Source organism: Adiantum capillus-veneris, chromosome 26 (assembly GCF_014529385.1).
Source record: "Adiantum capillus-veneris isolate H3 chromosome 26, ASM1452938v2, whole genome shotgun sequence".
In the NCBI taxonomy this organism is placed as follows: domain Eukaryota; kingdom Viridiplantae; phylum Streptophyta; class Polypodiopsida; order Polypodiales; family Pteridaceae; genus Adiantum; species Adiantum capillus-veneris.
Genome location: NC_140956.1, coordinates 22,761,458 through 22,772,500, shown reverse-complemented (window position 1 = coordinate 22,772,500; position 11,043 = coordinate 22,761,458). Strand labels below are relative to the sequence as shown.

The 11,043-nt window shown below is 41.8% G+C and overlaps 2 protein-coding genes across 2 annotated transcripts; both read left to right on the top strand.

The window, feature by feature from the left end:
* The first annotated feature begins 6,835 nt into the window (after positions 1-6,835).
* LOC147423121 (uncharacterized) lies at positions 6,836-9,877 on the top strand. Its single transcript, XM_086501449.1, has 4 exons — positions 6,836-8,384; positions 8,973-9,317; positions 9,360-9,431; positions 9,474-9,877. The coding sequence occupies exons 1-4, from the start codon at positions 6,836-6,838 to the stop codon at positions 9,875-9,877; spliced, it is 2,370 nt and encodes a 789-aa protein (XP_086357575.1).
* Positions 9,878-9,944: 67 nt separating this feature from the next.
* On the top strand, positions 9,945-10,535 carry LOC147423120 (uncharacterized). The gene has a single exon (XM_086501448.1). The coding sequence runs from the start codon at positions 9,945-9,947 to the stop codon at positions 10,533-10,535; it is 591 nt and encodes a 196-aa protein (XP_086357574.1).
* The last annotated feature ends 508 nt before the right edge of the window (positions 10,536-11,043 follow it).

Genomic DNA, 11,043 nt, shown 5'->3' with positions numbered 1-11,043 from the left:
TAGTTTTGGTTTAGTCTATAAAAGAATTTTCACCATGTGGTCTTTCAATTTTGCAGAGTGCTTTAAAAAACTACACATATGATTATTTGCAAAGATACCGGGTAAGTTTAATACAACACCTGCTTACTATTTCTAGCCCCAGAGAGCTTGAAGATAGCGGCTTGGATGACCGCACTATTGATCTAACAAAACATGACGTGCCACCACGACAAACCCCTGCATTCGACACAGTGGAATCACAACGGGGCGAGGGGGTCATATCAGCAGAAGATGAAAGAGCCGAGGATGAGGAAAGGTCAAATGAGCATATGGAAGGTGCTAGTGTACAACCAGAGGAGACAATGAAAGAGCCACGTCAGCCAGTGGAGGAGCCAAAAGAGCCTATGGCTGAAACCCAAGATGAGGAAAGCAGGCCTATAGATGAGCAAAAGGATATGGATGAGGAAAGCAGGCCTAGGGATGAGCAAACTGATATGGATCAGGCAAGGATGTACGAGGCAAGCCGATCAACCGAGGGAGAGGAAAATAACTTGGAGGAAACCTTGAATGAGGCAGAAAGAGCCATGGGGGAGACCCCTGATGAAGATGTGAATGATGACTATGAAGATAAAGCAGAGGAGAGCAACAACGACATGAACACTACAGAGACCCAGTATGGACCCTTGCTACCTGTAGATACGGTTGTTCCGGTAATGTCTATTCAAGTATGGCAAAATATGTTTAGCTTCTAACTACTTATATGTACTTGTCAACTTTTATAGAGGTTGATTATCTTGGACGTCAATGGATTGCTGCTGATGCGGGTGCCTCTCTGTGACAGAGAACCCTTTGAGGATTTGCAAACGTTTTGGATGGGAACTTGTCGAGTAGTGGTTCGTCCAGGAACCAAGGAATTTATTCAGTTTCTTCTTCCGCGCTTCAGAGTTGCCATATGGTCTTCAATGCAAAGGCAAAACTTGTCGCCACTAGTTGCAATAGTTTGCAGTGTATGCCACACTCACACGTCAGATTTTTCCTTTTTGTATGATCAAAGAAAATGCGTTACCGTTGAGGGCCACTACCACCCTAAAAAACCACACTTACCTCTTTTGTACAAACCGTTTAGCCAAATCGGTGTACCCTTTGATGCAACTAATACACTACTGATTGATGATACTCCTGAAAAGGGAGAACTAAATCCGCCGGGAACAACTGTCTCACCACCTTCTTTCGAGGGGCATTCCTTCGATTTTTACCTTGAAGACATTCTGATTCCATACTTACAGAAATTGTATCTCAATCCATTGTTCACGGACGAGTTTGTACTTTCTAATGAATTAAGATGACTCTTCTATCATGTCTTTGTCTTGTCTAACATTGAGAGAGAGAGAGAGAGAGAGAGAGAGAGAGAGAGAGAGAGATTTGACATGGTAAAGAAATGTATTTCAAGCACACTTTTTCACAGGGCACAATTGAAAAATGAGCTCAATAAACTTCATGTCTTGAAAGTCATTTGTATACACTTGGGTTCAGAAGAATATCTGTTACATTGACACTACTTCAACCCGACCATCCAACTCTTTGCACAAAATATCTTTTTTCCTTCGCCGCATCACCTTACGGCCAGCTAGGAAAAAGAAAAAATCTGATAGGTCCTTGTCCATTGACTCTTCAATTATGTCATGCCGCAAATGCTGAAGACTGCATAGCTCCCTTATTGTAACCACCAACAGTAGGCCATGCTCTTTATCAATCACTTCCACATCCACAGCAGGATTATCTTCCAAACTTGCAAAAACCTGGTCCATAGGAATGTACTTACCGTTGAGCATTTGTGATCGCATATACCAAAACGAGAGTAACAGTGATTGGCTTGCAATCATGTACTTGACAACTAGAGTATCAAGCGCGACCTCGCACCGTAAACCAATCTCTTCCTTTGCATACCATCCTTTGTCAAGAAGTTTGTCACAGGATGACTGCTGAAATGACTTGCACATGAACATAGTTTTCGTAACTCGGATGTTGTAGCTATGAAACAGCTCTATGAAGAGTGCAACAGGACAGAAGTTTGCAATTCTAACCAGTTTGGTGGGAATAGAGCTACGTAGAGACCTTTGTATATCCTTGTAGAGCTTACTTCGCATTGCCTCCACCATTGTTTCCTCGGGAACTGGCCAGTCCACAGTGTTCCAATCGGTTGGTAGAGGCACTTTCACCAACATGCCATTCTTATTCCCTGAGCTGAGTTGGTAAAAGTGGTCATAAAAAAAGATTCCCTCATCAGCCACTCTTTTGCGGCTCCTCCTTGAATACTGTAGAGAACCAATGTGGGCATGAACAACATGGAAGAGGCCTATTATGCACTCCACAGGCTCCCATTGCTCATAAGAAGAGGGATAAACATCTGCAATATATATAAGAAGAGTTAAACTAAGAGTATCAATAAGTACAAATGACAAATCTAATGTAATTGAGCTGTGAAGAATGGAGACATTGCTCATAACAAGCGGGAGAAACATTGAAAAATATATAAGAAAAGTTATAATGAGAGTATCAGTAAGTTTACATGTCAAGAGTACTTACAATTGCAACGTGGTTGATGTATATCTGATACATTTCCACCGTTTGCTATCACCTCTGGATGGGTAAACACACGCTGAACAAGAACTTCCTTTACAGATCTTTTGTCGATTTCAACTTTGTAATCCAACACTCTGGCCTTCCATGCTGAGCGGTAAACGTTGATACCACTAGACCTCTTGGGTCTTCTTGGTTGCATGAGGACCCATGAACCTTCGTTTATCCTTTGTCCAACCCATTGGTTCTCTGCACTTATTGAAGCTGGTATTGTAATTGAGGATATGCTACTACTTGGCCTTCTAGGCAAAGTGCAGTTGTTAGTTGTTGGTGTGAGAGACAGTAAACACCTGGAGCCTCTTGGGCGAGAATACGTGGACGCCATAGCTCTCAGAGAAAAGCTTTAGTGGAGGGAGATTCACTTTGAAAGCATTCTAATGGAGGGAAAGTGTTTTAGAATTCCAATATCTTGTGCGGGCTTAATGGTCACCCTCCAGTACGTTAATGACCATAAGAGAATATCAGAAGTGGGACCACATGCAAGCACCTAAAAGCTCGGTAAAAGGAAGGAAATTACGATGCTAAAATCCTAGATTCGTGAAAGTTTTATGCTATTTTCCTATTTTTTGAGTCTTTCCACGTACTTTCCTACGTAACGTAGCCTTCGTGCTCATTGGACGCGCTCTATTATTCTCTCTCTTCATATGGCCCTCCAAATGACCTCTGAAATTTCCTAATGGATGCGCGCTGATCTGATGGAGTCACGGCGCCTGCAGGAGCTTTAATTCACTTGCCATCCCATCCCAATATAGGGCTTGGCCCTTGCAACCTCCCCCAAGCAGGCCTCTACCAGCTGCAATCGACATCGTCATGCAGCTCCTGTGTGTCCTTGCATGCTGCCTTCAAACCACCTCTGCGTCTCAACTCTCGGACTCTCCTCTGAGCAAGGCTGGACGAAGCCCTAACCCCCCCTCTCTCTCTCTCTCACACACACACACACACAATCATGTGGAGGTTACGACTCAATGGTGTTTGAACCTTATTGCAGGTTACGACAGTTTTTCATGAGGCTTTCTGAGCGCTCTGTGCGGATGGGCTCTCTCTCTCTCTCTCTCTCTCTCTCTCTCTCTCTCTCTCTCTCTCTCTCTCTCTCTCTCTCTCTCTCACACACACACACACACACACACACACACACACACACACACACACAAAACCGAAGTAGCGCAACTCTCTCTCTCTCTCTCTCTCTCTCTCTCTGTGTGTGTGTGTGTGTGTGTGTGCAGTTTAAACATCCAGTTTCTGTGTGCGCAACTACAAAAGGATAATCTAAGCCTCTAGGACTCTTTCTATACTCATAGAGAGTCGTCAAGGTCCATAGCAGGTCGAGACTTTGAGTTCGAGTGCTTGCTAGAGAGAGAGAGAGAGAGAGAGAGAGAGAGAGAGAGAGAGAGAGAGAGAGAGAGAGAGAGAGAGAGAGAGAGAGAGGTGGGGAGGGACTCCTTGCCATTCCAGTCGGCAAGTGGTGAAGTCAAGTGATGAAGACGAGTCGCAAAGACGATCGGCAAGCGACTAGAGAAGGCAAGCGGCAAGCGATTAGCATCTGCAAGCGGCAAGCGTGGGAGGCAGAATGAACGACGACGCTCACCTTAAACTTTAAGGTTTTCCCATGCAATATTTGTGTTCGCGTTTCTGTTTGCATTTGTGTTTGCTTGCCGTTGAAAAGGGCAAATTACCAAAACACCCCTTTGATTTGTGGAAATTTCCAAAATGCCCCTCAAAATTTTCAAAATAAGTTTCCATAGCAGACTAGGTAGTTTGTACCTTTTCAATTCTTAAAGTCAAAATCAAAAGTCAGCATTGTCTTCTCCTGCGGGGTAATTTGTGCCTTTTCATTTCTTAATTATGGTGTTCTTAAGGTTCAAACACCCCTCTGATCTGTGAAAATTTCCAAAACTCCCAAAATACCCTTGGTTATGAGAGTGAATTTCTCCCAAAATTACATGCTCAGCACTCCAAAACGGATCTCAATTGTTAAAAAGGAATTAAGACTATGATGCAGGTTGAGTGCTTGAGAGAGAGAGACAGAGGGAGAGAGGTGGGGAGGGCCTTCGCGAGCGGCGAAGACAAAGGCAAGCGACAAGCGATGGTGGCAGGAGTGAGTGGATTTAGGGCGACGAACCCTCAAGTTGGATTTTGATGTTTTCTCGATGCATTTTTATTTGCCTTTTGTGTTTGCGATTGCTCTTAACCCGGTCTTTTTGCCATTGCATTTTCCTTTGCGTTTTGTGCGTGCGATCACCTTATGGTGTTCTTAAGGTCAACATGAAAAGGAAAACTTACCAAAACACCCCTCTAATATGTGGATATTCCCAAAATGCCCCTCAAATTTCCAAAATTCCCAAAATACCCCCGGTTGTGAGAGTGAATTTCTCCAAAAAATTAGAAAATTTGTAGCTTTTCATAGGAAGAAGACTAATTGTCTGTCATATCTATCATACAAGATGCTAAAACTAGAATTTGAGTCATAATTGCCTTCTTCTGCGCTCGATAATTTGCGCCAAATTACATGCTAAGCACTCAAAAACGGATCTCAGTTGTCAAAAAGGAATTAAGACTAGGAAATCTTGAAGAAAATTTGCAAAATATCCCCAAAACACCCCTCTAATGTGTGGATATTCCCAAAATACCCCCGGTTGTGAGAGTGAATTTCTCCAAAAATTAGAAAATTTATAGCTTTCCATAGGAAGAATAATTGTCTATCATACAAGATGATAAAACTAGAATTTGAGTCATAATCGCCTTCTTTTGCGAGGTAATTTGTGCCAAATTACATGTTAAGCACTCAAAAACGGATCTCAGTTGTCAAAAAGGAATTAAGACTAGGAAATCTTGAAGAAAATTTCCAAAATATCCCCAATAATTTTTCATAAATTCCCAAAATTTCCTTCAAATTTTCGAGCCAAAATACCCCTGGTTGAGAGAGTAAATTTCTCCAACGATTGTTTTTTTGTAGCTTTTCATAAGAAGACTGATTGTCTATCATACAAGATGCTAAAACTAGAATTTGAGTTGGTCATGTACGCTTTGGAGATTCTTTATTTTTAGACATAAAACCCTTCTTATGCGAGCTGATTTGTGCCAAATTTTTTACATATTTTTTAACTCAAAAACGGATCTCAATTGTCAGAAAGGAATTAAGACTAGGAAATCTTGAAGAAAATTACCAAAATGGATACAAGGGTATTTTTGAATTTGAGGGGTATTTCGGGAATTTCCACTAAATCGATCTTTTAGGGTGACAATGTTTTTTCCCAAAGGAGTAATGACGAAGTACACAATGAAATAGGGCAACCCTTTGCTATATTTGGAGATGTTTACATTAGAGAGTTTCATGCTTGCTATCACCTTATGGTGTTCTCAAGGTGAAAATTAAAATCTCAAGGTAAATATTAAAATTTGTTAGGTGGGATTACACTAAATTGATCCTTCAGAGCAACAATGCTTTTTCTCAAAGCACTGATGACGAAGGACACGATCAATCAAGGCAACCCTTCGCTATATTTGGAGATTATTTTACATTAAATTCCTTTAAGTTTCATGCATTATATCACCTTGGGGTGAAATTTAGAGATAAAACTCAAGATTCGTAGTTGGGATTGCACTAAAGTTAAGATACTTTCGTCCAAAACACGGGTGCTTTGAGTTTCATGGGTGCTATCACCTTTCGTGGGTGCTATCGCCTTCAGGTAAAATTTTAGAGGTGAATCTCAAAATTCATAAGTGGGAATTTCGACAAATTAGAGGGGTATTTTGGTAATTTCCCATATTAAAATTTGTTAGGCAAGAATACACTAAACCGATCTTTTAGGGTGACAATGCTTTTTCTCAAAGCACTGATGACATAGAGCACAATAAATTAGGGCAAACCTCCACTATATATGACCACGACCTACCTCTCTACACCTTTGCACCATAGCCTTCGGGGCCATTTGGACTACTACACCTACCTTCTATCACGTTGCCATGATGTCTAAATTGATTATACATATTGCATTGCTAAAACTTATGCACTCATTATGAGCTTAGTGTTTTCTTTGTTGCTTGACAGAAGCATTTATGAGGACAAGGGACACATTCCTTTGTCTTTGTGAATCTCCAAGTCATTCCTCTCACGTGCGTGCACGCCAAAAGGTTGCACAAAATTATCGACTCCAACTCGCTATACAACGTACGGTATACTTGACAAGTAATGCCTTGCCATGCTTAACAAATGACCATGGTCGTGGTAGGAGTCCCTCCACATTTGTGGAGGATTCTATCCATGGTGATGTTACAATTCCACAAGTCCCTCTGCAAACAGTCATGCAAGGACAAGGACGAAGACAACACATGTTTGGATGCGACAAGAAGATATCGTCGACAACGGGCAAGGCAACGTACCTCCAACATAAGAGAGCAGCGCCATCAACATGATGGACACTTTTTCCCTCTCATGAACGCTCAAAATGAGGAGCAGGTCCTGTATGTTCATGACACATCACTTGGAGGAATTGCTTGCATTCTACATGCTTATCCCTGTATACGAGGTGTTCACCCTTCCATGCTACCATTGATACATGTCTCATTGCCTAGAGATCATATAGGAACCATGTCCTCCTTCTGTGAGTTTTGTGGTGCACGTCTTTGGCCGTGTGAAATGAAGAAGGAAGATACACCATCAATGGGAAAATATTGTTGCAAAGGTGGAAAAGTCTCTCTCTTTCCTCTTGCAAGACCGCCAGATGTATTGGAGAGGCTACTCAATAACAGTGATGCTATGAGTAGGTCCTTCAGAAAAAACATCAGGAGTTACAATAGTGTGATGGCATTTGCGTCTCTTGGAGCTACCATTGATGAGACATTGATGGGTAGGTCTGGTGTATATTGCTTTCGTGTACATGGCGGTGTGTACCATCGAATTGGTTCTTTGGTACCACACGAAGCAGGGGTGCCAAAATTTGCACAGATATATGTATATGATAATGAGCATGAGGTTCGGAATCGTATGAGTGCCTTGGATGGTTTGAATTTGTCCACTCTTGAAGCATTATCAATGATGATGCGATCATGTAATCCATATGTGAATGCCTTCTACAATGTTGGTAGAATGTTACGTGACAGTCCTGGTGTGGAGATCAAAATGACAATTTGTGAGAATAGAAATACTTCTAGGCAGTACTTGATACCTGTTGGCAATGAGGTTGCTGCAATTATGCCGGGTCAAGGGGATGTACAAACAATTGTCCATCGAGACATTGTGATACATTGTCAAAATGGAAGGCTGCAAAGGATTTCAAATCTACATAGGTCGTACATGCCACTATTGTATGTTTTTCTCTTTCCACGGGGAGAAGATGGATGGTATATCAAGCTTCCTTATGCTCATGTGCATGGACCTTTGGATGCCTTGGCTGGTCGACAATGTGTCACTCAAAGTGAGTACTATGCATATCGACTACAGGTTCGTACTGATACGGAGTCATGCTTGCTTCGTGGGGGTCGTTTACTTCAACAATTTATGGTTGATGCATACTGTGCCATTGAGGAATTTCGTCTTGCATGGGTCCGTACAAATCAGAAGACGTTGAGGGCAGAATTGTATGCAGGGCTGGCTGACATGGTGCATTTGTCTGGGAGTGATGTTGTACTTGGACGATGTGTAGGTCGAAGAATTTTCTTACCCTCATCTTTTATAGGCGGCCCTCGGCACATGTACCAATTGTATCAAGATGCAATGGAAATTGTGCGTGCAAAGGGAAAGCCAGACCTATTTATCACATTCACATGTAACCCTAAATGGCCAGAAATAAATGAGGCACTACTTCCAGGATAGGTTTCCTCTGATCAACCAGACATAACCACCAGGGTTTTCTTCTTGAAACACTCGAGCATGATGAAGTATATCTTAAAGAAAGATATCTTTGGGAAAGTGGTGGCTTACATGTCTGTCGTGGAGTTCCAAAAGAGAGGCTTGCCACATTCTCATACATTATTGATTTTAGATCCTCGATGTAAGCCTCAATCAACATTTGACTATGACAAGATGGTTTGTGCATAGCTGCCAGATAAAAATCGATTTCCAGTGCTCCATGATATCATTGCTAGTTGTAACATTTATGGACCATGTGGTGAGTTCAATAGTTCATCTCTTTGCATGGTTGATGGCCGGTGTATTAGAAAATATCCACGTTCATTTTGTGAGCAAACAAGCATGGATAATAATGGCTACCCCATTTATGTGCGATGAAACAATGGCTTCACTGCCAAGGTTAGGGGTTCTACTATTGATTACCGATGGGTTGTGCCATATAATCCTATTTTGTTAGCATTATTTAATGCGCATATCAATGTTGAGGTATGCTCTACAATTTCAGCTGTCAAGTATGTTTATAAGTACATCTACAAGGGGCATGATAGAGCAACTGTAAGATTCCATACATCGGTACGTGATGCACAAAGGGAGAACATTGATGAGATAGACATGTACACAGATGGCCGCTATGTATCTGCATCTGAGGCTTGCTGGAGAATTTTTGAATATCCTTTGCACAATGACGCATCAGTTGTTCAGAGATTGAGTGTGCATGTTCCGACTGGTCAAATGGTGACTTTTCGAGATAATGATAGACTTAATGATGTCTTGCAAAGGGACAATGCAGAGAAGACCACTTTGATAGAGTGGTTCACATGCAACTTGGAGAATCCTGATGCAAATGATAGTTTGTACATTGATTTTCCTCAAAAGTGGGTGTGAAATTCAGGTTCCAAAAAATGGACAAAGAGACATCGTGGGGACACTATTGGGCGGATGTATTTTGTGCAGCCCTCTGCAGGTGAACGATATTATGTTCGTTTTCTTTTAACTATTTGTAAAGGATGTAAATCATTTGAGGATCTATGCTCCGCAAATGGTGTATTGTTTCCAACATTCAAGGCAGCATGCATTGCAAGGGGTATCTTGGAAGATGATGGGGAATGGCTCGGATGCATGGAGGAAGCTTGCAGTATACATACAGGCTTGCAATTGAGACATTTGTTTGTGACAATTCTACTATTTTGTGAACCCTCCTCCCCTCATCTTTTGTGGGAAAGATTTCGATGTTTTTTGTCTGAGGACTACCAACACATGTTGGAGATGAGATATGAGTCGTTAGATGGATGTACACAAGTTGCTGAAGGGTATGCGTTGAGAGATTTGCATAACATTCTTGGTACTTTTGGACAAAGTCTAGCTGAATTTACTGGAATTCCAATGCCTGATGAGCGCTTTGTGACGTGATGAAAATAGCTTGCTTTTCCAAGAGCAATGCCTTGACACGGTACAAGAACTATCCGTGTCACGTGAAATGGAGCAGACTCTAAATGAAGACCAAAGAATTGTTTTTGAGGTAGTCTTGCATGGATTGACTATTGACGGTGGGGCTATTTTTTTCCTAGATGGCCCTGCAGGGACTGGGAAAACTTATTTGTATAATTGTTTGTTGTCGCGCGTGCGTGGAGAAGGCGAAGTTGCATTGGCCACAGCATCTTCTGGCATTTCAGCATTGCTATTGCGAAATGGACGCACTGCACATTCTAGATTCAAGATACCCTTGGACCTTGATAGTTGCAGCACATGCAACATCCCTATTCAGGGTCAACTTGCTGAATTGCTTAGAATGTGCAAGTTGATTGTGTGGGATGAGGCTCCTATGATGCATCGATATGCCTTCGAAGCTTTGGACAAGTCTTTGCAAGATATCATGTGCTCAAGAAATCCATTTGGTGGAAAAGTGTTGCTTCTTGGGGGAGATTTTAGACAAATCTTACCAGTGGTGTTCCAGGGAGCGCGTGCTGACATTGTTGATGCTACACTTTGTCGATCGCACTTATGGAATCATGTGAAGATCCTGCTCTGTCTCACATTTAAGGGATTGGGAACTAGGCCAAATGGCTAAGGGAAAGCATATGAATGGTTGAATAAAGTCGAGTCTGTCTCAAAGAGGAACAATGTGTGTATGTGTGTGTGTGTGGCACGGCCTTTCTTTTAGCATGATGCCCAAAACCCTTGCAAAGAGAAATGATTGAGTGAACTTTTCTACTTTCATTGCCCTCACAATTTAAGGTGCCAATTGTTGAGATAGGCATGGAACATCCCTCTACACCTCATTTGAGTTGATGTTGACACTTTAGCATATTTGTTGTAAATAGAGGAATAAGCCATGTATAGGCATTTGTGCCAGCCTTGTAATATCAAGGCCCTATATAAAGCCTTGTGCTGTACATATAATATAGGCTATGCAATATGATATCCTAATTTTGTGTGTACATCAATTTGTCCCTTTAGTGGTAGTGCATCTTTTATTAAGTGTGTGCAGCTCACTGTGTAACAATGGAGCCTTTCAACTTTGAACCTCCTTGAGCTCCCTTTCCCCTCCCGATCCTTACAATTGGTATCAGAGCCAG